The 27,948-nt window shown below is 29.5% G+C and overlaps 1 protein-coding gene across 8 annotated transcripts; it reads left to right on the top strand.

Moving 5' to 3' along the window:
* Positions 1–88: 88 nt before the first annotated feature.
* LOC134696317 (uncharacterized) lies at positions 89–27,889 on the top strand. 8 transcript variants are annotated; one of them, XM_063558071.1, is made up of 4 exons: positions 89–139; positions 4,229–4,296; positions 13,404–13,530; positions 24,193–27,889. In XM_063558071.1, exon 4 carries the CDS (start codon positions 24,741–24,743, stop codon positions 26,673–26,675), a length of 1,935 nt encoding a protein of 644 aa, XP_063414141.1. In that variant the 5' UTR covers positions 89–139; positions 4,229–4,296; positions 13,404–13,530; positions 24,193–24,740; the 3' UTR covers positions 26,676–27,889. The 8 variants fall into 8 exon arrangements, with proteins under 8 accessions (XP_063414141.1, XP_063414133.1, XP_063414148.1 ...); XM_063558063.1 differs by lacking the exon at positions 89–139 and having other exon boundaries at positions 4,144–4,280; XM_063558078.1 differs by lacking the exon at positions 89–139 and having other exon boundaries at positions 4,144–4,296; positions 13,409–13,530.
* Positions 27,890–27,948: the final 59 nt, after the last annotated feature.

The raw sequence follows: 27,948 nt of genomic DNA, 5'->3' as shown, positions 1-27,948 counted from the left end.
TGATGCATATTTCTGTTTAACCCAATTTTTAATTTGATTGCAGTTTAAAGCCTAGTTCTGCTTCAGATGAAGGAGACAGATCAGAATCTGATTTAAGGTTCTTAACAACACAGTTTGTGAGTTGTGTTGGATTTGATGGGTAATTATAATTATTGTGCTGTATTTTATGTTGAATGGCTAACTTAACACCAAAAGGTCCAGGCCTATACATCATTTGTGCACTATATTCTTTAGATATAAATGAATTTAACAAAGGACACTTTATACAAGACAGCAAACAAACAAATAATTAGAGTCTCACCTCTTTAAAACATTTGATATATATAAAGGCCCTTGGGCTGATATTGATGTCTCGGGATGATACGACATATGATACGGATTTTGCCATGTATTATTCTCTATATACAACACAGTCAATATAATATCAATTAACAATTTATAAAAGAGCCACTCTAAAAAGAGTTATGAGAGACTTTAAACACACAGATTAAAATACATTTATATTTCATCTATTACATATATCAATATATCATAGCATAAAACACCATACTATTAAAAACAATTATACAAAAGAAAACAAACAACATTATAAACACTTATTACGAGTATATAATACACTTTCTCTTAAAAAGTAATTCATGGCAGATTTTGGCTGTAAAATAACAAAGTCTATCATCATGAAACATAGCACTCACACCACATCTTCCTATATCTATAAAAACTTTTCTTTATTACTTAAATTACTAAAACTACTTTCTATATTACATACACTGTTAAAAAATATCGTTAGAAAATCTGCATATTCTGGGCATTCTAATAAAACATGTGTTTCATCTTCAATTATATTCAATCATTTTTTCTACAATTAAAACAGAACCTTTCATTTACATCTATACATGTATGACTAGAGTTATAACCACAATTCTATTTCTTCATTTCAAATATTATCAATGAAAGCTGATGATTTACATTTAGATCAAATGCAAACAGTGTTCACTGTGACCATGAATAAGATTCTTCAATTTACCTAGGGTTGAAATCATTCATCATTAAAAATGTTTTGAGTTGAAAGTTAAAAATGTTTGGTGATGTTTGACTACCAAATAAGCATGTTAAGGATGCAATGAAAAAAAAGAGCAAGCACTAATGCTAGTGTGTTGAACTCCAATCGTAATTTACTAGGATTATTAGCTTTCCTGCTAAAGTTATAACTCTTTGCCCTACAATATGCTCCACCAATAAAAACTAACCACCATGATGTAGCCAAGTGGTGTTAAACACAAATAATTAATCAAATACTTCCCTTTTCCTGAGCACCTGATTTCAACTTCTATGTATGATGGAGATAAAATGTATGTCTTAATCTTTTACATGTAGTGCTTGTCATTTTGTCTTCATTATTTTACCATTGGTGTCTCTGTATTATAGTTTTAAGTGCGTTTGCTTTCTAGCTCACCTGGCCCAAAGGGCCAAGTGAGCTTTTCTCATCACTTGGCGTCTGGCGTCTTTAACTTTTACAAAAATCTTCTCCTGTGAAACTACTGGGCCAAATAAAATCAAACTTGGCCACAATCGTCATTGGGGTATCTAGTTTAAAAATTGTGTCCGGTGACCTGGCCATCCAACCAAGATGGCCGCCATGGCTAAAAATATAACATAGGGGTAAAACGCAGTTTTTGGCTTATAACTCAAAAACCATAGCATTTAGAGCAAATCTGATAGGGTTAAATTGTTTATCAGTTCAAGATCTATCTGCCCTGAAATTTTCAGATAAATAGGACAACGCGTTGTTGGGTTGCTGCCCCTGAATTGGTAATTTTAAGGAAATTTTACTGTTTTTGGTTATTATCTTTAATATTATTATAGATAGATATAAACTGTTAACTGCAAAAATGTTCAACAAAGTCAGATTTACAAATAAGTCAACAGGACCAAAATGGTCAGATGACCCCTTTAGGAGTTATTGCCCTTTATAGTCAATTTTTAACCATTTTTCGTAAATCTTAGTTATCTTTTACAAAAATCTTCTCCTCTAAAACTACTGGGCCAAATTTAACCAAACTTGGCCACAATCCTCATTGGGGTATTTAAATAAAAATTGTGTCCGGTGACCTTGCCAACTGACCAAGATGGCCGCTATGGCTAAAAATAGAACATAGGGGTAAAATGCAGTGTTTGACTTATAACTCATAAACCAAAGCATTTAGAGCAAATCTGATAGGGGTTGATATTGTTTATCAGGTCAAGAACTATCTGCTCTAAAGTTTTCAGATGAAGTGGACAACTGATTGTTAGGTTGCTGCCCCTGAATTGGTAATTTTAAGGAAATTTTGCTGTTTTTTGTTATTATCTTGAATATTATTCTAGATAGAGATAAACTGTAAACAGCAACAATTTACAGCAAAGTAAGACCTAAAAATAAGTCAAAAATGACAAAAATTGTTGATTTACCCCCTAGGAGTTATTGCCCTTTACAGTCCATTTTTAACAATTTTCACAAAATTTGTAAATTTTTACTAACATTTTCCACTGAAACCTATCATTATAGATAGGGATAATTGTACACAACAAGAATGTTCAGTAAAGTAAGATCTACAAAGACATCACCATCTGTGTCCTTTGTTGAATATTCACATAGACCAAGGTGAGCGACACAGGCTCTTTAGAGCCTCTAGTTAGTTCACCTGGCCCAAAGGGCCAAGTGAGCTTTTCTCATCACTTGGCGTCCTTCATCGGTCGTCGTCGTCCGTCGTTAGCTTTTACAAAAATCTTCTTCTCTGAAACTACTGGGCCAAATTTAACCAAACTTGGCCACAATCATCATTTGGGAATCTAGTTTAAAAAATGTGTCTGATGACCCCGCCAACCAACCAAAATGGCCGCCATGGCTAAAAATAGAACATAGGGGTAAAATGCAGTTTTTGGCTTATAACTCAAAAACCAAAGCATTTAGAGAAAATTTTACATGGGGTAAAATTGTTTATCAGGTCAAGATCTATCTGCCCTGAAATTTCAGATGAATTGGACAACCCGTTGTTGGGTTGCTGTCCCTTAATTGGTAATATTAAGGAAATTTTGCTGTTTTTAGTTATTATCTTGAATATTATTATAGTTAGATAAACTGTAAACAGCAATAATGTTCAGCAGAGTAAGATTTACACATAAGTCATCATGACCAAATTGGTCAGTTGATCCTTAAAGGAGTTATTGCCTTTTTAGGTCAATTTTTAACAATTTTCATAAATTTTTGTAAATTTTTTAAGAAAATATTTTCAACTGTTATTACTGGGCCAAGTTCATTATAGATAGAGATAATTGTAGCAACAAGAATGTTCAGTATAAAAAGATCTACAAACACATCACCATCACTAAAACACAATTTTGTCATGAATTTATCTGTGTCCATTGTATAATATGCAAATAGACCAAGGTGAGCGACAAAGGCTCTTGAGAGCCTCTAGTTTATTTTCTTCCTAATTTATGTAAAGTTTTTAATTAAAGCAAATTATATACTGTAGGCATCTCACATCATGTCTAATTGTTTTCATGCACAACAGCAATGTTTTCTAAGGTGACATAAATCAGCCAAATAGACAATCATCTAATGGCATGACTGTGTTCGGTATAAAACTATAATTACAAATTCTAAGAATCACTTTAAAGTAGATATACAGTATAGTTTTGTATGTGATGAAATGAATGTCAATATATAAAGTTGGTCAGACAACAAAGAAAATGAGCTGTCTAAGGTCATAGCTAGTCAAAAGCATAAACAGAAAAAAAATACAATATGTAAATTTGAACAACACTTAACAATTTTCTATCAAACTATTTCACAATGAATGTAAAAATTAGTCTCAAAAAACTGAAATTTTTAAACATACAAATGTTTATTTCTATTGTATCCCTGATGTGAGGTTTAAAGTTGGCAGGAAGATTGAATACACAACGTTCCAAACCTAAAATTAATGAAATAAGAACCTTAGTGGGAGCCAGAACCGCCCCTCTGACAAGATGAAAAAAAATAGAAGTAGATGTTATAATTAATGATAAATAGATGTGTCAATCAAAGACATCCCAATTTGTCTGGCGATAAGACAACAATGATTTTCAATTACTATGTAGTTAGCCTAAGGAACAGTGACATAAACATATTATACACACCTTGTGTGTTTATAGGTGATGTAATCTCAATTATATGATGGTATCTTTTACTATCTGTTTGTAGATTTGCAGTGATATTTTTCAACAAAAAGAATGGTGAACTGAAGAAAAAAAAGGTAGAAAACACAGCAGGTAAGATAATTGTCACCTGTCAAAAAAACACACCAAAAGTTCCTTCTTGTAACATGTTGCTACAATTTGCCATTTTATTTTAGGAAAAATAGTACAGTGATCTGAATAGTGTTTAGACCTCTTCTATTGCAAGCTGACATGATATCCTGGTGTGTTTTACAGTTTTTAACATTAAAAAGATTAATTGTTTCCCACCATTCAATTAATAATGTGATTTTGAACTTAAATACTAGTTCTGAAATAGAAATGAATGATCATGTGAAAAACTATTTAGTTTTCTGATAAAACTAGTTGTAAGGGGTGTTGAAGGTCATGTATCTTTGTGAGATCATTTGTTGGTCTTGGATGTCTCTGTGAGTTTTTCATAGAATGAAATGTGCTCTGAGGAAATGTTTATTAGATGTGTGAGAATATTATTTGGGGAGGGGGGGGAATGTATCAATGTTGTACCGTATGTGAGGGTATTTTTTGGAAGGGGGCATGTAGAAGTGTTGTGTGTGAGAGGTTTTTTTTTATACACTGTTTCTATTCTTTGTAAGATTATTTAAGGACTTAGTTAAATAAGACTTTATGTCTGGCCTCTACAAATGTTGGTCAGTTATATGAAATAATGCGTATGTAATACATATATAGTGTATTTACAGCTGTTTGCTTTTATACAAAAGTAATGTAGAATTTAAAGTGTAGAAATCTCTATTAATCTAGATTAAAGTTATGAATTAACACTTTACTGATTCTTGTTTATTTTGTTAAGAACACAATGAAGTAGATTTTAGGTTTTATGCCAGGATTAACCTAGATTATTAAAAGTTTTACTTAGATAAACATGTATTGGTGAATGTGTATTGGTTTTGAGGAAATACAACATTTTTAAAACATCAGTCATCTAACATTTGCAAGACTTTTATTGTACTAAAACAAATGATTTAACATGTAAGAATAGCAGAATATGTATGTTTTAGTAAATGAAAATTTAATAACTTATCTTGCATTTTTGCAAACTTTTGCATGTAGATAAATTGAGCCATACTACAATGTCTTGAAATAACAGGCTTTTTGCGCATTGCATATACGGCTTATCCTCATGGAGGTTACAAATTGTTTTTTAATTTTGTATTCTGTGCACAGGGATCAACCTTTTTTTTTAGAACAGGTCAAACTTATTTGTCTAAGCTCCTTAAAATGAAAAGCCCTGATGAGAAATAAAACTTGCAAATCACTTGCAAATCAGAACATATTACCTACCTGTGGTTTAATGAGAAAGCACATTGGTGTTTTAGTTTGAAATCCTGTCTTTACAATGGTTGAGTCATACTTTAATTAATAAGAGGATAACATTTATAATCTATGCTTATTTAGTTCCATTATATATCTACTTGTTAAATGTCTTTGTAATTCCTCTGTTCTATGTGTTTGTGCTTTTTGTAACCATTTGAGTTGTAATATTATAAATCAATCAATTCTTTTATAAAATATATTAAATAAATGATAAATTTTATGGAGAATCCAAAGGAACAAATTTTAGAATGTAAATATATCCAAGAAGTTGTGTTACCTATGCAAATCTAGTCGGGTATCACTTTATTTGAAAAAGAAAGTTCTTTTTCACCGGTGCATGGAAGACCAGAGACAAATGTGACTTTGGTTGCAGTTACAACTAATACTCAGAGTTTCTTACATCCACTCTATTTGGTGCCTGATAAATAGAACTCTCATCAGCAATCATACAACAGCTCCTTATTTTAATATATTTTTTCTTTCTCAGAAGTATTTTTTTCTCTCTCTTTTTTTTTAATTCGATTCTGAGTCAATTAAGGAATTTAAAGAAGAGAATTCAGGAAAAAGCAAATCCAACCCCAACAGTTTAAAAGTTAAACATAATCATCCATCTGTCATAGATTAACCTTCAACCATGAGCAGATGTGTGTATTATATCAGCAGCTCAGAATATGAAATATGTCCAACTGGCAGGTGTCATCTGACCTTGACCTAATTATCATGGTTCATTGGTTATAGTTAAGTTTTTGTGTTTTGGTCTATCTGTCTCATACTGTATGCAATAGGTCTACTATATTTGGTGTATGGAATGATTGTAAGGTGTACATGTCTAGCTGGCAGGTGTCATCTGACCTTGACCTCATTTTTATGGTTTAGTGGTTATAGTTAAGTTTATGTGTTTTGGTCTATCTGTCTCATACTATATGCAATAGGTCTACTATATTTGGTGTATGGAATGATTGTAAGGTGTACATGTCTAGCTGGCAGGTGTCATCTGACCTTGACCTCATTTTTATGGTTTAGTGGTTATAGTTAAGTTTATGTGTTTTGGTCTATCTGTCTCATACTATATGCAATAGGTCTACTATATTTGGTGTATGGAATGATTGTAAGGTGTACATGTCTAGCTGGCAGGTGTCATCTGACCTTGACCTCATTTTTATGGTTTAGTGGTTATAGTTAAGTTTATGTGTTTTGGTCTTTTTTTTTAATACTATATGCAATAGGTCAACTATATTTGGTGTATGAAAATATATTATGATCTATATGTTAGGGGCAAACGTTTTATTTGACCTTGACCTCATTCTGATGGTTTATTGCTCACTGTTAAGTTTTTGTGTTTTTGGTCTGTTTTTCTTAAGCTATAACCAATAGGTCAACTATATTTGTTGATATATATATATATCCCGGCGAGGGAAGAACCAAAAATTTGCGAAAGCAAATTTACAGATCTAACATTGTTGGGTTGATGTTTAGACGAGTTGTATATATATATATAGACGTACTTATGAATATAATTATTTTCTGTGACTGTATATTACATTAATTTGTAGGATCCTTTACTATAGATAATTTAGCTGATCTGTAACAATAACATCTTCATGCCTTATATATCATGTACTGTAGTACGCCGCTAGATTAAAACTGACGTGGAAAGGTAACATATGCCCACCGAAAGCTCTTTTTTTGAGAGCCCAGGTGGTCGTGTGGTCTAGCGGGACGGCTGCAGTGCAGGCGATTTGGTGTCACGATATCACAGTAGCATGGGTTCGAATCCCGGCGAGGGAAGAACCAAAAATTTGCGAAAGCAAATTTACAGATCTAACATTGTTGGGTTGATGTTTAGACGAGTTGTATATATATATATATATATATATAGAATTGTTAGCTGTACATGCCTGTCTGGCATGGTTCATATGACCTTGACCTCATTTTCATGGTTCATTGGTCAATGTTTAGTTTTTTGGTTAATGTTAAATTTATGTGACAATTGTAATAAAGCTTTATATTTAGGACTATCAACATAATATCAATGATTAGTAAAGAAGGCGAGACATTTCAATGTGTGCACTCTTGTTTCTCAATTTCAAGGTAAAACATTCTGGGACTCATTTCACAAAAAAAATCTTATATGAAAAAATACTTGTAAAATTATGAACATTTTACTCAACTTTTGAGTAAGTTTTTCTGTAAATAGAATCCTTGGTTTTTTTAATAGTATAAAGCACTAAATTATTATTGCCTTAAATTTATATTGTGATTTATTATGCTAGTCAGATTAAAAGAAATGTTACTTTAATGATCATTTATTAGACATGATGAATGGACATATGCAGTACCTCCTGGTACAGATAACCTTATAATTCTTATATTTTTTATAGAAAAAAATTAAAAATCATAAAGATTGGAAGACTGGTGAATAAAATGATCTTTAAATTTTTATATGAGAGGAATCACTAATGCATTGGGATTTTTTTTACAGATATATGTAATAAAAAGGTTTTTTTTTAATATATAATTGTAATAATATGTGTAACATATTTCCAATGAAATTTTCTTATCATGATTTATGTAGTAGCTCATGATATATCTTTTCATTCTTTGAGAGATAAATGGTTTTTTTTTTTATGTCACCCACTCATTTGCAATGAAAAAAAAGTCAGATGTATATTTATTCATCTGTATAGATTTAACATGTCTCTAAAAAAACATGCATCATTCAAATATATTGGTTTATGTATAAAGACACAGAAGTTGTTAGAGGATATCAACTTTTCTATTTCTACCAGAAGAAAAGACAAAACATGTATAAATTAATATATCTTTATTGAACTATTTGAAAACTTGATAAAAAACAAATATGTTGAAATGATAAGCAGTTGCTGCTGAATTCAAAACCTTTCTGAAATACACAATTGTCTTTCACAGACTTTTTGCTGACCTCTGGGGATTTTTCTTGTTTCATTGTGTTGTTGGGTTGCTGTCTCGATGAGGTTCTTCAATAATGCAATTAAAAGAACATTGTAACTCTTTTGTACAATAGTTAATTAATAATTTAACAATTTAACATGTATGTAGTTGCAGCTGGAATAGTTATGCCAATAGGATTACACATTGGATAAAAATATTTAACAATACAATTTATAATTCACAATATAGGATTAACTTATTAATACCTCTGGCTGTTAAGTCAATTAATAGTGCCATGAATTATTTATACCTATATATAATTGGCGTACACTTATTTTAATTTAAACAAGATACATGTCCAGTCAACTATCTGGGTTAACTAAATTTTGTTACAACAAAAAAACCTTTTTGTAACTTACACATATTTGACTGTTTTCAATCTGGAGTGATTTACATTATACAGATAAACTTTTAGTCAACAATATTTCAATGAAAAGTAATTGACACTAGTATGACAAAATGAAATAGTTCCTTAAGATAACTGGTCTAGTTATTTTTGATATAGTGATATTTGTTTACATTAGACATCAAAGAACCTCAGTCATTGTATCAAATTATTTCTATTTTTGTTCCATTGTAATCAGGTTTTTTTACTGAGATACATTTGAGGAGTGGTGAATTTACTAAGAAGTCCAATTATTTTACAGTACAAATACTTGTCCTCTCAGTAACCATTTTGTACTAACAGTACTTGCAACAAAACATTTTTGTTTAGGAATATTGCCCTACAATAGATAATGCACTATTATTCTTTAAATAACTTTTCATACTTGAAAATATCTTGGCATGAATGAGTAGAAGTATTGCTGTGGAATATATTATTCTCTTTTGTAACTTTCAGATTTCATACATTAAAATATCCTGGCATGGATAGGTCTATGCCAGTTCTAAGAACACTACAACATTGTGATTTATTTTTATATATAAATTTATTCTGTCAAACCATTGCCATTACAATTTTTACTTTTAACTCATAGTCTTCCACTAAATTTGATTCTGCTGTGATTTTTGGGGAACATTTGCATTTAAACTATTTCTACCTGATCAATATGAGAAAAAAACAACTAAATGTGCTACTTTTTTAAAGAGTTTTATAAAAATATGGGTCAGACTTTTTGATATTTACTCATTATTTGTTTTTATTCTTTATCTTTTCTATACTTTCTGTGCAGAAATACTAGAATGCAATATAATTTTTGGGATAGGATATGAAATTAAATGAAGAAGTTTTTACACGTACACAACAATACCATAGTTGTTTAGTTGTATAAATGACGTTACATGCATTTCACTGATGAATTGATGCGGCGGGACAGGACAAGGTGACCTTGCTGCATTGTTATGGGATGTTATTTAGTTATGTTTTAGAGTATCACATTCTTTCCTTTATCCAAAAAAGAATTGGGCTGGAGGATCAAAGGAAAAATGTGCAAATGACAGATAAACTTGTGCTAATGATATGTTATGTATATGATAAAACAGCAGATCATTTATCCTATTGTTAGGAACATGCAGTCTTGTTTTATTTTACAGTTTCCCTGTAGTGGTTCTATAAAAATCTACTTAGTAAACTAGTTAGAAACATTTTACAATAAAATTTGATAAGAAATGTTCGAGTATAAAAGTTTTAAATCTTATCACTGGGAGATGGTTTTAGTACAATTTTCATACCTTTAGCCACTTGTATTTAAAATTCTCCAAGAACTTTAAAGTAGCTTTTATTATAATTCATCTCAACATAAAAAGATAAAAATTCAGTAAATATTTTAAATTATGTGCACACATTGAGAAATAAATAAAGTTGTTGACACATTTGTGACCCATAAGAAACATGAAGTAGTATGTGTCAAGTCTCTATTAAGATAAATCTACTTTTTATCCTTCTTTATGGTACTTCAATTTTCATTGTCAGATTAGATATTTTAATTAAGTTTGACTGCATGTCGATTCATTGTTTTAATATTTAATATTGGAAAGGAGGGAAAGAGGGATTTGAAAATGAATAATTTTGCCTGCAACACAGATGCAGGAAACAAATGTGTATAAATTGAAATGAATATTTGTCAGCTTAAAAAAAAGTAAGCATGCATAGCAACAATATGAAATGAAATCTACAAATTAACCCCCACTACAACCACCAACTAGAATTTCAAATAGAATTGAAGGAGTCTTATCTATACTTTTATACCATGATACTAAATATAAAAAATGAAAACCAAATAGAAATCCTCAGATTTAGTCCTCTTAAGTATGCTTAAAGTTATTGACTTTTATCTTATCTGAAGTATTCTAGAGTGAATATTACAAAACTAGGACTAAAATGCTGGTCGTTTTCTATCATATATGTGGGTCTAAAATGAACTATGATTGAAATGAAATTCACATCCTTGCTGATGATAATAACAACTATTTTTGAATTTATTCATCCAGAGTGTATAGCTTCTCAATTTAGATGATCACCCTATCAAGGATTTGTATAGTAAGAATATACAAATCCTTGACCCTTTACATTTTGGAATGACCCCACTCCCCCCTTTTCCCATCTTTTCTGTCATGGTTGATGGACTTTGAATGTTTTGTATTATTAACATGTTAAAGTTTGTAATAGATCAGTTTAAGATGAATATTTTACTGTTTAGGCAAATGTTGGGTATGCAATTGTATTCATATTTGCAAGTCAATTTTCATGAAGATTATTATGGCCCCTCCCCCCCCCCCCCTCATCACTGTACATTGACTTTGAAACTTTTTAAGAGAAACACTTGTGATTAACTTATAGAATTTGGTATATTGTTTTATAAGCATTGCCATTTCACATTTCCATGGACCATTTTACCATCAAAATTACAGAAATTGATATAACTCATTGTGTGTTAACAGTTTAATGTTGTATATGAAGAAATATGGGGCAAACACCTATTTGACAGTTACCCAACAACACAGGAAGACAAGGAAGGGCATGATACTATGAATTCATTTATATTCGTTTTATACCAATTTTGGTGAATTTGGTTGGGACAGTGAAACCATGAATTTGACCCCAAAATATAGCAGTTTTACAAAATTGTGAAAATGTAATCTTTTAGTTATCTTTCGTTAGATGAACCTGAAATTTGAGGCCAAAATCAGCTCATACCAGATCTACTCCTTTGCTGATTGATTATGTGCAGACTTTTTGAAAACTAAGGAATTCAAAAATCAACGAAAATGCTGATTTTAATCCATCCAAGAAAATTGGTACCAACGAAAATAAATAAATCCACTGTACAGTGTTTCAACAGTGGTTCATTGGAATTGAAGAACAAGAAGTTCAGGATAAAGATAATTCAATGTGAAGACCTTACTGGCAAAATGTCACCTAATTTTAACCAAAAAATAACTAAAGAAAACAAATAAGTGCATTTTTTGTCAGGTAGTTCATTTAACTGTCTGTGATCTGTATGAGAGATCTGTATAAATGGTATCATTTATATTTTAGCAATCCAACTTATTTGACAATGCATGGAAATAACTGAAATTTATTTTGTCACTGGGACATAAAAACAGTATTACCGGGATCAGATAAACCCCCAAGTAGCTTTTGTCATTGTAAATTGTCGGGTTTGAAATGGTTGAGAGCTATAATCCATTCGTGTTGGTATTTTAATATTAAACAATTCAGATTTAAAGAATTTGATCAAAAGTTTTGTTTGACCCTCATTCATCAATTTTCATATTTGTATTTTTGTGCAAACTTTTCAACACTTTGAAGTGGTTTTTTTCTATAACTGTTTATAATAGAATGAAGTGTTCAACAGCTAATCTTTTAGTTTATAAAATGTTATATATATATGTCATACATTACTCATAACTGGTTACTGGTATGTCTTTTTTCTGAAGAAATTGTTTTTAACATATTATTTGTGGTTCTATACAAGTAGATTTCCTAGCCTGACTTTTTAGGTATTTGTTTATGAAATAAAAAATATTATATTACATTTTTTGCCACTATTTTTATAATTATTTCCTTAAAAAAAATCTAGTATTTTCCTATAATTTTTGTTATATTCTTAAAATATTTCAAATACCATGAACACCCAAAAAAGAGAGAGTTACATTTTCATTATCATATATAACTGTGAGTTCTTGGGTTTATTATAAGACCGAAAAAATTGAAAAAAATAACTTAATGTTATATTTTTTTTGTGGAAGGAAAACTTCATTCATTATCATAACTTATGAGTTGCTGAAACTTTTTTTTTTATAAAAAGTTTATTCATACAGAAACTTAAACTTATAATAGATAATATTTGGAATATATAATGCTAAAATACATAAAAATAACACTTTATATGCCTATAATAGAAGAGAAGGATTTTATTCACCAAAAATCTATAAATGTCATTAACCTGTAGCCTAAATAACTAAGGAATATAAAGGTGAAAATATTTGGCCAACTTTTATTGTATTCACACACCACATTTTTTCTTCACTATACATAAAAGTTTGGTCATATAAAGGAGAAAAAATATTGATTCATTTATGAATAGCGTAAATCTTTTAATGAAATCTGTAGAAAGTAGAAATCTAAAGCGGGATAGAAAAAATTGTAATATAACTGTACATAATGGATTCTTTTTAAAGAAAATCTATTTAATTTCTTTTGATTTTGCGGTAAATGAGGCGAAGTTTACAAGCTCCCTATCAACCTGTGTCATGGCCCACAATTCTCTGTATTGACAAATATTTCTTTGATGGTCAGATTATACATAACCACAGTAATGATAATATTTATTCAAGGTATACCGGCCCGCTGTTTATTAACTACATTGATAGAAACTTGTAATTTCACTATTTATGATGTGTTTATATATATTTAGTACAGATTTAAACTGACCAATGGTGTTAAAGATGAGTGGACAATCCTGAATATTGTGGGCAGTAATAAGGAATGTAGAACTTTCGTAATGTTTTGGAATAAAGGATGTTGTGAAAAATAGTTGGTAGGTTTTTATCATAAATTTACTTTATGTATTTACATCAGAAAATTTGAATTAGATATCTTTTTATACGTTCATTTAATAATTTTTGTTAATAGAAAAAAAAGTGATATATGGTTATTACAATAAGACATTCGAAAAAAAATCGACTACATGTTTTATGTAACAGCCAAAACTAAATAGTCACATAGTAAACTAGTTTGCCATAGCTAGAAGAACGTGAAAAGTGTTTTTTTGAATAACAAGAATTGTTATAATGATAGGAATTCAAGGCGTAAAATGGTATGAATTGACATTGTGTCTTTTAGTTAATTATTATTACATCTATTATTGTTAATAATTCTATAATATATGGGTATTAGATTGTGTTTGCATGATTCAATTAATGAATTTTATCACAACAATTTTGTCAGGTGTACTTGAGTTTTTTTATCATAATAATTATTTAGGGTCTGCTTGATTTGTCCTTTTTCATCATGATGTTGTAACTAAACTGTTATTACTAGTTGAATAGGTTTGTTATAATCCTCAGTGTTAAAAGGTTTAGTTATATAGAAACAGTTTTAGTCCAACAAACAAAAATATTCTTTGATTTCCAAAAGCTATCATGAAATAAGATAAATTAATTGTTTTATTAGCTGATGATATACTGTCATAGCTGAACTATAAGTGGTTTAACTTCATCATTATATTTTCACAGACTAACATGAAATAAAAAAGTTAATTGTTTTATCAATACCATATTCTTTGATTTCAAAAAGCTAACATGAAATAAGAGATGTTAATTTTTTTATCGACTGATAATAAACCAGTTGATTTGAAAAAAATGGTACTATAATTCTTTTTAATACAAGAATATGGAGATTGCCAATGAGACAAGTATCCTCCCGAGTTGTGTCTAACTTCACGATTAACTTCCATAAGCTAAATATGAAATTTTTAGGTTCATAAAGTTTCTCTGAAAAGACATATTAAACTAATGAAAACTATACTAATCAACTATGAATAACTTACCCAGAGGATGACTGCTTAAAAAAAAGATTGGTCATATGACTAGAAGTTCTAGCACCCTAAACATTTACTAAAAATTACAAAGAAATAAAACATTCATAGACTAGGTGATTGCTTTATAGTAATCTGTTTACAAACCCTTATTATAAAATTATTATTTTAAGATTATCCTAAAAGGTTTGTTAATTTGATGTTACATATAAAGATATTTGTTTGTTTGTTTTGTTTGGTCCAGTGGCAAATACTTATTTCATATTCTGAAAGATAATAAAGACAATAACAATCAAAAGTTAAGAAAACCAAGGAGTTATCAAAGACTCGTCAAACCAAAAGTCATTTACATCAACAGTTACAAATAATAAAGATATTTTAATGAAGTTAATAATGGAGATAAAGACAGAGACTAAAATTGGAATGTGGAATGTGTTAAAGAGACAACAACCCAACCAAAGAGCAGACAACAGGCCAAGCCCAACTCAGCGAGAAAATCCTGTACCTTGAGGCAGACTTTATTTGGCCCCTAAAGTGACTGTCCATTTATCTTGTTAAATTTGATAATTATTTAAATTTATTTCAACTTATTTGTTTTTATCACATAAGAATAATGAAGGAATTTGTTTTGAAATTTTCATCAAATTAGTACAAAAGGATAATCTACAGTTTATTTTGTTTTTTAATAACTAAAGGTCTTATTTCATTTCTCTTCCTTGGAATTTTGTATGGTTTTTATATGAATAAATGTGTATTTGTTTGGTGGTTTTATATTAAGATGATATATATGTACGTTCATATTTTATGTTCTTTTTAATATAACAAGGTGTTTTTATATGTTTACTGTATGTGTCTGATAAAACCTGAAGTATGAAGACAAGTTTCCCACCATTTTTCATCTTCCGTGACAACATAATTATAACATGTTGGATGACACTGCAGAGTTCAGACTCAGTTATATTATAAAAGTATTGAATTTTAAATTGACCTGAGATTTGATGGTCCATGGAACAATAATTGGACTAGTTACATAGAAAAACACCCTGGAGCTACTTTTGTCGATGGAAACTTTACAAATTAGTAGGTATCGACCCTGGAATTATCCTTTATACAAATAACATTGTCATTAAAAGAGACATTGTATACGGCTATTACTATTTTTTCTACATGATTTGATTGGACACAAATGTTTACTATGATAATCTGTAGAATGTCGACAAATTGGAAGATTAAAATTTCATCAGTACAAAACAATTGTTATTAAAGAGCTCTTTGTAAGGGCACATCTTGTAAAAAGAAACTTTTCATGTGGAATAGCGGATTTGACTCTAGGTATGCGTAAAATTCATATACAATATATCAAGTTTAAATTTAAAGTTTTCTATTATGTTATTTTCATATTAAGATTATTAATGTCACGAAAAAAAACCAGCTTAAGGGATTAAAAATAATTTTAATAATTTTAATTTAAAACCATCCTTTTATTTATTTGAAGTTTTGACTGAATTAACAGAATTTTGAAATGTTTCAAACTTGTGTATTTTAATACTAGACTAGATGCATTGCATGTGACATTATAAGATTCACAGATTTTAATTTACTTATACATTATGCTGAGTGGTATTTTAGCTGTCTGATATGTAATGAAGATCAATTTGAATAAAATTTAGAATGGAAATGGGAGATGTGTCTATCAATTAAGAGACAACAACCTGACCAAAGAGCAGAAAACTGCCAAAGGCCACCAATGGGTCTTCAACACAGCGAGAATTTCCTGATTCCGGAGGCAAGCTTCAGCTGGCCCCTAAACAAAAATTTGTACTTCTTGTAAAAATTAATTTCAAACTAAAGACCTATTTTTATTGTGTTATTGATTGCTGTCTAAGTAATGTAAACTCTAGTTCAGACTCTTTTACAGTTTGCTATTTATTCTTGGTTACACTGATACCTCAGCTTTTGGGGAATGTCAAGGGCACTTGTTAACTCTGCTACTAAATATGTTTGACTGATTCTGAATATTTTGATTTCAAGCAAAATTTTATATATCAACCATTTGTACATGTAATATCTTTTATTTCGTCATGTTTATACTTACTGCAATATGGCATTAATTAATTAATTTAATTTTATGTTAAATCTGACTACATTGTACATGTATCATATCTGCATAAAGTTATTGAAAAGCCTAAGGGTAAACTTGAAGTAATTATGTAATTGAATATAAAGTTTTGTGAATAGCATTATAGGCAAACTTAAAAAGTTAACTGATCAACTTTTGGTCGAAATTTTACTTTATTTATTTTGGTGAAAAGTTTAAGCCCACTGGTAATGAAAGGTTTTTAGTATGAACCAAGTGCAATGTAATGAAATATGTTCTTAACCTAATATCGGTATTGACTTCTGTTTTAAATTTATTGAAACTTCAATTTGGTATAACTTAGTAACAAATTGGGTCTAGGGAGACGGATTTTTAAAAGTTTTTCCAAACTTGTTTCTGAATCCCATATTCTGTACTTTGGCAACTTTCCTGAATTATTTGCTGGTTTCAATTTGTCAAACTCAATCAAAGCGTTATGTAACATTGTAATATTTATCTTGTAATTTTTCATTAATGAATACTGTTTAAACTAAATTGGGTCTTGTGTATAAAAAATGTTTTCTAATATGCACAGTAAACATGGGTGTCCATGCACACATACATGTATTTATACGGTACTTTATCTGTTAGTTGTTTTTGAACAATTTCAAATATGCAGGTTTACTTTTAGCATTCATATCTGTGATAACATTGTTTACTTATTGTTGAAGGCTGTGATGTGACCTTTAAATATATATATATTTACATACTCAACGTTTATAGACCAATGTCTCTTTGACAATCAGAAATTCTATTTTTCAAAAAAATCACAATCCACCCTTCAGACAAACATCACATGTGTTGTACTATTAACATTGTAAGGATACTGTCGTTGATATATTTCTGTGACTAGTGTTTTATTTTGAATGTTTGCAGGCAGTATTTATTAATCATTGTGAGGCACAAGAGTTGTCATCAACAAAATATGTTAGAAAAAATGTGCAATTTTAATTTTAAATATGTAAGAATTTTGTAGGTATATGGCATGTTCACTTGTCAGTTGTCATGTTTATATGTGATAACTTTATGTCCCTTTCACTCATTAACGTTTTAATCATGTTTTATTGAAATAATTAAATACCAAGCTCTTTATTAATTAACTAATCATGACATACTAATATTGTACTATAAAGAGTTAATTATAAAAGTTTTATTATTTCGTCATATGTTTTTACACTAAATGTAATGTTGTATTATATATTATTGAGAGATGAGACTTAAATGGAATATTGAATTGAATTTATGTGTAAGGAGAAATTTTCACTGAATAGGTAGGATATAATTTACTCCATTTATATTTAATTAGTTTAACATTGTTTGAACAGTTTCTGAGGGAAGAGTCTGTTATCAATTGAATGTTTGAAATGAAATGATACCTTCTATGGAAGGTTTGATAATAAGATTACAATTGTTGATTCCCTAGCATTTGCTAAGATTGAAGGAATTAGCTTTTGGTGTGTCATTTCAAAGTTTAAATAAGAGGTTAAAATCTCAAAAAGACTCAAATAATAGGATTTTGTGATTTGTGATAAGATGAAGATACCAAGGATCATGAAGCAGACATCTGAATGAAATACTTTACAAAAATGCATATTTGTTAAAACACTATTTTCAATAATATACATGAAACTTTTAAGAATTGTTATTTTATTAGATGTTGCCTAATTTTAAAGTAAAAACTAAATTTCCAATGTTGTATTAGAACCATACACCATGATATTGTGTCTCAGCAGATTTTTTTTGGTGTTTTGGCTAAGTGAATGTTTATGACTGACATCAGCTTTAAAATAGATCAGACTTTTATTAATTTTTTTAGTTAAATTTATAGATTACCTTAGTTGTATTTGGCAACACTTTTAGGAATTTTGGATCTCAATGCTCTTCAACTTTGTACTTATTTGGTTTTTTTTTTGGTTTTTTTTTTAACTTTTTTGGATTAGAGCGTCACTAATGAGTCTTTTTTAGACGAAACACGCTTCTGGCATATATATAAAATCTAGTCCTGGTATCTATGATGAGTTTATTTACTGTTAAGATGCATTTCAAAAGTCAATTTCCTTATTCTCACAAAAAAATATGATATGTTTAAAAGTTGAGCTGATATAAGAACCCTACTAAACAGATCAAAATTTATTTCGTTTTTTAAAATATCCAATCAATCATTCAATCAATTTATGGGAAAATCAGTTAACCATTTTGACCATCATTTGTGCAACTATGATGTCATTATGACATCATTACAAAGGAAATTTTGTTAAAACTTTTTTTAAGAATTTTTATTTTCTAGATATGTTTTATTCAAGCAGTATTTTTTTTTATAACAATCAAATAGTGGTCAGTTTTTGTGTTTTGTATATTTTATTTTATTAAATCTGGTGTTAATGCTATGTACCAAATAGAGAGACACTTAAAATTCACCCTCAGGAGTAAATAGCGGCGTTTTACGTTTCCGCAAATTGGCATTACTTTTCCGCGAAAAAAATATGACGTTTCCGGAAAAAAAAGTTTACGTTTCCGCAAATAAATATCTTACTTTTCCGGAAAAAAAAGTAACTATTCCGCAAATAATTAAGGAATACCTATTGATCGACAGCAAAGCTATACTAAAAAATAAATATGTATTAAGTTAAAGGTCATCATAACATGTAAGTGAAATACACCATTAAAATGTATGAAAACGTAATATGTTCAAAAATATCTTGATATGAGTTCATAAGTCAGTTCTGGCAGAATATTTGAAGCCAACACATCGTACAATGTCCATAGTAGCACATTCACCGTTTACAAATTTTGTATTTTGTTCAGGAAGGAAGACCATCTTCTCCTTTTCTACAGTTAAAGTTCTCATCTTTATGTTAGATGTTGTCTTCAGTTTCAATAACACATCGACAAAGACAAATATGGTAGGATGGCTAGCGTGAAACTGCTCGTTCAGGTTGTCACGAAAAGACTCGATACCATTCTTTGTTCTCTTTTCCTCGGGGTCAGGAATGATGCCCAAATGGTTGGTGGAAATCGCAATTGCCATCTATATAAAATTCCAATATATAATTGGCAGACCTCATGCATTTATCGTCAGATGGAGCATCGGCAATTCATTCAACAAAGCATTCTTCAATCATGTCAGTTGGCAAGTAAGCCAAACCAAAGATTTCTCAATGAAGTTTAACTTATCCTTACCCGAGTCGGTAGTTATATCTAGTAAATTGTAGCAATACTGAGATCAGAACATTTTCTTTGTTAAAAAGAAAAAATAAATTCAAATCTTTATAATTTACCAGGTAAATTTGCGGAAAAGTAATAAATACAAATTGCGGAAACGTATATTTTAAATTTGCGGAAACGTAGTATTGGGACTTTGAAAAATTAGCGGAAATGCAATACGCCCGTAAATAGGAACATTCACCCTTTTCACATCTCCTAATTCGTATTTGCCGATGGAAGTTTGCATTTATTTGCACATTTTTATTGAAATTCAATAGAGAAAGAAGTCAAGAAGAAATTCTTTGTTAATATTTCTAGTCCAAGTGGGTAATAATTATTGTAGATGTTGACAAAGGTTGGTGTAAAGACGTTAGAATTGTATTGTAACATGTAAAATAATGTTCTTATAACAACATAAGTCATACATTGTGTTTGGAGCGTGAGAATTCCACTGACTGAGGATATTTTCATTAAAAATTGCTTTCTAGATGCAACATTAGATAAATATAAATATTTTTGTAATTCTTTGTTAAAAACACTTTGAATGAATCCATAAGTGGATTCTAAACTCTTTAAATTGTATAATTATAGGATCATCAAATTTTTTATTGCAAAACCAAAAAAAATATTGGAATTTTGAACAAAGAACGCAAGGTGTTATGAGGATCTGATAGGGACAACGATGGTATTTATTTTATTGTTCGCTAACCTCTAAATAACTATTGTCAAAAGGACAGGTGAAAATATTTGTAGACAAATAAGATTATATACCTGTAATTTACCTGTCTAATTACACATTCTTTATGATATTAGTGTCATATGATTGTTTGATATTTGTATAAGGTCTGAAACAGAAGGGTATCTGAAGTTAGTTAGATAAAATCGACATCATAATCTGATTTGTTACCTAAGAATTTCTATGTGTAATTATTCGATATTAAATGTAATTATATTTTTGTCGAGACTAGCTTATGTTTATTTTATCACTTATAGATCTATTAATGTTTGCATATATGATTTTTTTGAAAGTGTGATCATTCATGTTCAAACATAGACTAATGTAGGAAATTCATTTTTTTTTTCAGAAAAAGAATAATTTATTAGAAGAATATTTCTCAAAAAGAACAACAATATTTGTTGATACAAAGTCTGAATCCTTATTTTTACAATGATTTGGAAGCTTAATTAAAAGATTAATTGTGTGTTAGTTTTTGTTTGTATTAGGTGAGGTTTTACTTCCATATATACTTATGTTTATTCAGAATGTATTTTTTGTTAGCCTGTTCTTGTACTGAACATACATGTAATATTTGCTACTGAATATTAAGCTAACAATAATCAATCAATCAATTTACTAAGAAGGATATGGTTTTGATTTTGTATAACATTTAAAAAGGATATGGTTTCAATTTAGGATATGGTTTGAGTATGGGATAATATCAATGTTAGAATATGTTTCAAAATAGGATATGGTTTCAGTATAGGTAAAGATTTATGTTAGGATATGGTTCCAATATAGAATATGGTTCCAATATAGGATATGGTTCCAATATAGAATATGGTTCTAGTATATGATAACATTTATGTTGGTATATCATCATATGGTATCATTGTGGGATACGGTTTTAGTGGGGTATAAGATTTATGCTAGAAAATGGTTGCAATGTAAGATATAGTTTAAGTTTTGTATAAGATCTATGCAAGGACTTATGCGAGAGTTTAGTACTGGATAAGATTTTTGTAGGGATATGTTTGGTTTTAATAAGGAAAAATTTATTTATAGATTTGGTTTCATGGCAATTAAAATGTCCTTGCTTTTTTCTTCAAAATTCTTTATGTGGTGTTTTTTCCCCTGAACAAGAAATTCTTCTGTTATAACCATATTAATTTCCTATGACCAGGTTTAAATAGAGCTTGTACCTTTCTATACCAATGCAGAATGCAGTATTATGATGTAAGAAGTGCTCTCTGATATTAAATTTTAAAACTGTATGAAAAAGAATGGAGATAGTATATGAGATTGTGAACAATGAATGTTACCTAAGAAAACTTACAAGGTGTAAACGGAATTTCTTATCCAAATAGTTTGGAATATGTCAGTGCATATTTTATATAACTTCGGGTAATAATTAATTGATTTGTATGACAAAGATCAGAGATTTTACGGCTGATATGTCAATTTTAACCAATTCGTCAATGAAAAATTAGATTATTTGATTCATCGTGACCCTTGGGGCCAAAGAATTATGTTTTTTAATTTCATAGTGGTATTAATAAAAAATATTCAATGCCTGAATTGCAGTGTAACAACTTGTTTTTTTTTAATATGATAATTTTCCATTATATATGTTTACTCTTGTGAAGCGATTGCAAGACTTAACAGTTTAATATGGGTTTAATAAGTAATTTATTCTATCACATGGAAGGTTGTTTACAGGTAAATCTGTGTTTGTTACAGATTTCTTCACACTTCATATCAACAGGTAGTCAGGCCCTTTAACATTGACCAACTAGTGGAGGGAAAATTCATTGTTAAAAAAATAATAATTGATTCAAAAAGGATGTTTTTGTGGTGAGGAAGCAGATTGTATTGCTGTGTCATAGTTAGAAACTTTTGTTCAGATGACATTTTTGTTAACTGTTAAAATATTAATAGTTCAATTTGCAATTTTGTGTAAGAATGGGGAAATAATGGCACACAAAAGAGAAATGTGAGTATGGTCACACCATTTATAATGATTATTGTGTTGTTCATTTTTGTACAAATTTAAAGTTTTATTTATAAAAGTGAAATATTAGCTGGAAATGACAAAAATTTAGAAAATGAAAATTGCCTCTGGTTGACAAATATTTGTAAAAACTTTAAAATTACCTTTTTTAACTTTTTTTATACATATCTAGAGTTCTTGAACTAAAACAAAAATAATACAGTAAATTACAAACCAGTTATTTCCATTGGGCCAGGCTTTTTGTAACATTAATTAGTGTAAAGTATATACTTTTTATTTGAGTCATACAACATTTTGTGATAATTTACCATTTTTAAAACAATTTATGAAATTATACCATTTATTGTACTTGTAGCTATAAGCTGTATGTATTGCTTTTTGAACAAAGAATTTTTATTTAAAGTAGTAATAAGAATTTAGAAATTTGACACAAACTTTTTAATTTATCTGACACTTTGAGTAAACATAATTTTCCTTTTTTCACCTATGAACAAATATGTCATTAATTCAGTACCTGACATTACCAGGTAAAAATGTATAATTATGATTAAGCAGTTCATTTCTATCATAAATGATAAGGTAATAGTACTCAAACATATTTTACATTATTTTCCCTATTTGAACATTCATTGTAATCTTATTTTCTGCATATAAATGTTATATTATTACAATTAAGTAGCATTATGTAGATATTTATGTAATTTCTTATGTCTATAAACCCAAGTATATAAGTATATACAATGATGGTTTTATGGAATGGTTTCTTTGGGAAAATGTCAGTGGTTTTTTTTGCTTATCCATTGTCTACTGGACTGTAAACTCATGAATTACTTATTAATAATGTGTTTGACTTACAAAAAAAATTGATATGCACTTAAACCCCATAATTATTGGAATATCAAATTGAAAAAAAGGATTGCTTACAAATTACATTGTTAATAAAGTTTTTATAAAAGTATTGTGATAGCTACTTGTATTAGTATGTTTTTAGGACACTTTTACGAAAGAAAATGAGTTACTTTTCTTTTGTTCTGTGTACCTTTGATTATCAAATAAAATCTCATTGACATTCTTTTACACCATTAAATCGCAAAATAAGAATGGTGCGGCAACTATATTGATCTATTGTGTCAAAGGTTTATTCAAATTTGTTTTCAAAACAGCTATTGTATTTCTTTAGAATTGTTGCAACTATATATTAAGGATATTATTGTAGAAAAATCTATTGTTTTTGCTTAGTTTTATAATCGTAATTGACAATATGCATAATGAAGGGATTGCATATTTAAATGTTCAGAAGAAACACCAAATAATGTTAGTAGTGAAATCTTGATAAATGAATAGAATCATTCAATAATTTCTCGACTTAGTACTTCTAAAATGGATAATCTCCTTTTGAGGAGTTAATTTCCCTTACTGCAAATATATATATTAGAAAGGAATGGAAATATATTTTTTTCAGATTTTTATTGTTGTATCTATTGTAATGATGTATAATTTAAAGATTGTAACCTTTTTCCACATTTAACACGATATAAGCTGTTTAGATATAATCTATACTATGATAATATCTATATTGTTTTCTCATTTTAGGTAGTTGAAGCATTTAAGGAGATAAGATATTGATACTAATACAGCCCCACTGAAAGAAAAATGGAAAAACTTATCTCATCACCATCAGAAACTAAATCGTGATCATAACAAAATTGTTTAAATCTACATCCGTTTTGATTTAGAAATCTTTTGAATTGAAAAGAAAAGATTTGAAAAGAGGTCAGACTCCATTGGGACACAAGTTAAGCACGGATCAGTAACTTCACTCTCTTGATGAATGTGTGTGACCATAGAGCCATAAACAACAGGTTCAGATCAAACTTGTGAATAGGTGTAGTTTGATGGAATGTATAAAACGGTCGAACTATTTAGTGATTCTTTGAGATGGGATCTGTGAAATCTTTCTGACTGAACTCAGGTGTTAATAAATATAGATTGAATCTGATAATGTTCACATGTAGATTGATTTGGCAGTAAGACGGAAACAACAAATACGTGCTAAGCCAGAGATTATACCATTTAAATCTATAGTAATGAACAGATGAATCATTAATACGTTTTGTTCGAGCAAATATTAATTGAAACAACAAAATGGCCTCCACTTGTTTAACCTTATGTTTTGGGATTTATCTTGTTATTTCGTTACTACTACATATTGGTGAAGTTGTATTAAATGCTATGTTTGTGATACATTTATATGATGATAGCACTAAAAGAACGTGGTTTACAATTATGCTGGGACTGATGCTATTACCAATGGTAACAGTCCAGTTAGTGTCTGCTTTACTTCTGCTCCATAAGAGAGGAGAACATTTGACAACATTTCAAGCTTTTGGAACAGCCATGCTTCATGTGTTTCAACTGGGATTTGTATGGCGACACATTCGATTGATAACAGAAGATGAAATAAAATGGAAGAAACGTGATCTAGCAGACTTGTGCATATTAAGACTGTTTTATACATTTTCAGCCAGTTTGCCTATATTTGGGATGCAAGTTTATTTAATTGTGAAATATAACTCGTTTGACTGGCTGATAATTTCTGCTACAACTGTCACAATGTGTGCTATTGCCTGGGCCTTAGCTAGTTACAGGAGACAAAATGAAGCTGATATTGCAGAAGGCACAGTCTTAACTTTTCCTGGAACAATTTTTCGCCTTATCTGGAGATTTGGAGAAATAATTTCCAGAATTTTGTCATTAATTGTTTTTGCATCTTTATACAAATCCTGGATTTTTCTTGTGATTTTACTCCACTGGTTAACAATGATGGTGTGTATTTTTACCTCTGTGTTTGGATTTTTCGAATTAGTGGGAGTCAGTCGAGTGCACAGATTTTTCCTTAGCACACTCATTGCTTACATTTACATATTTTGTTACATCAATTTCAACAGCCAGAGAACGCAATGGAGATATATTACATTCTATACAATTATGTTCCTAGAAAATGCTGTACTTTTGATTGTGTGGTATTTAAGTGCAGTAGAGGATAATTCCTTGAGAACATATACTATTATATTCATTGCATGTATCACATTTGTCATAGGCATTGTCTCAATGATAATGTATTATCGCTTCTTCCACATTCCCGCCAAAAAGTTATTCGCAGATGGGAAAGACAATGTATGTGTGCAAGACTCTTGCATTAACTGCAAACTCAGTCTTTGCAATAAACACAGTAAATATTTTCAGAGACCGTTTAGTGCTGGCTGGGTAAGTCAGTATCAGAAGGCTTTGTATCAGGGAAATTATTATAAAAATATGCAGGACTCATTACTCGACTCTATGTCTGAATGGGAAGAAATATCATCAAGCTCAGACTCAGCATCAGAAGGCAGAAATCATTCAAAACGTGAAAAATCTGTGACTTTTCATTCAGCAGGGACATACAGTCATAAGAGATTTTTACCCAAATCTGGAATTTCTGATTCCGATTCGGATTCAACATCAATGACAAGTCGACAAAACATTCATCAGTCCTCAAGTGATTCTGAAGTGAGTGACACTGTGAATCCATTATCATGTGAAAATACAAGTCAGACTCAGCTACTCACTGATAGCTGGGAAAAACTTATCAAAGGTAAAGACAATATTACCAATGAAAACGTTCAAAATCTGCAATCTTTTCGACCAATTAGTGCTCAGAACTTAGAGGATTGGTATTCAGATGGATACAGTACCGATCATTCATCGTCAGACTTTCAGTTACCCATTACAGTGCTTGCCAAACTTAACAAGTGTCGTATTTCTGTTGCATCAGACTCTACTCAGTGTACCATGTGTAAACATCTCAAAATTAATCGTAAGAGACCAAAAACATACTCACGATCGTCTCAGGAAAAAATTATCGAGGAAAATTATGATTTAGAATCAAATCCTATAGTGTTGGAAACTCCCAGGAGTGCTGCGTGGTATAACTGTAGTGAATCTGGAGATAGTGCCTTCCCACAGGAAACAATCAGTACCAGTAACATTGAGTCTGACGAGGACGGGATTAGTGAGACAAGTTTTGAAATGATCATTTAATGTATACACTTCCATTTGTTCATGTACTAATGGCCTTGAACAACTTATTATATAAATATTCTGGTACTATAACTCTCCCGTTGTTACTAGTAAATACCAAATGTGAATCAAGATATGATTGATTCTTTTTGCTGAAATTGCATGGAATTTGAATCAATAATTTCTAGATGCACATTTTGTAAAGACTGAATTGTAAATTTAAACTTTCTTCAATGGCAAATATATATAAAAGTAATCACTTATATCAATGGAAATTTCAAAGTATTTTTTTTTAAATCTGAATTATAAGGTAGAAAAATTTATAATGAGTTTATATGCCTTTTTTCCTGTTAAAATTATAATAAAATTGTTAAATTTAAATAATTATAGACTAAATTAGAGACTAAATTGGAAATATGAATATCTGTAACATTACAACTATTTTGTTTTACTATGTATAGTATTTAGGTTAACTTTGTTACAGATGTATAATTATGGTTGAGATATTTTTCTCACATAGAAAACAGTATTCTTTTGTGGAAATCTAAATATTTTAAATTTGATGTATGATAAAACACAATGTTTATATTTATCCCTCGGCATGACTAAATCCAATAAATTTACTCTGCCGTCTATTTTAATATATATTTTAGATCTTTAATACACAGAAAGTTTTCTCGGAGTATAATAGACAATTTATTTCAATCAATTTTCAGGCTTATTTTTAATTTCAAATCTTTTTAATTTATCTGCAGGTGTTTGACATATTAAAATAAGAAAAATTTACGATCTAGCTATAAATATTGGTGCTAAATGAACTTTCAAATGAAATGGATATTAAAGCACTTATTTAATAAGAAATGTTTGTAATTCAGAAACATAAAAGAAAACAATATATGGACCATATTACCATAATGGTATAGGTATTTATACAGCATTCAAACTTTATCTCAGGGAAATCAGGCAAATTTATATTTTTTTAAAAAAGCTGAGCACCGTTAATTGAATAGAATTTTTTTTTATTTCTTTCTTTGTACTTGTTGTTTGTTAATATATGATTGTTAAAGTTTATAATACAACACATGTTTATGGATACCAAGGCACAAAATGCAATTATTATCTGTATAGTGTATACCTCAGTTTATAATACTACACTTGTTTATGGATACCCAGGCACAAATTGCATTTAATACCTCTGTATACCTCAGGATTAATAATAAAATTGTTATAATTAACTATTATTTATTCAAGCAAAAACTAGTGAAAAGTAAGCTGTTTACATAAAGATATGAGA

Source organism: Mytilus trossulus, chromosome 1 (assembly GCF_036588685.1).
Source record: "Mytilus trossulus isolate FHL-02 chromosome 1, PNRI_Mtr1.1.1.hap1, whole genome shotgun sequence".
Taxonomy (NCBI): Eukaryota; Metazoa; Mollusca; class Bivalvia; order Mytilida; family Mytilidae; genus Mytilus; species Mytilus trossulus.
The sequence above is the reverse complement of the archived record's forward strand: the minus strand, read 5'-3'. Positions and strand labels throughout refer to the sequence as shown.

Excerpts from the sequence above, each read along its gene's own strand:
- LOC134696317 (XM_063558071.1), top strand. The coding sequence starts at position 24,741 with ATGGCCTCCACTTGTTTAACCTTATGTTTTGGGATTTATCTTGTTATT.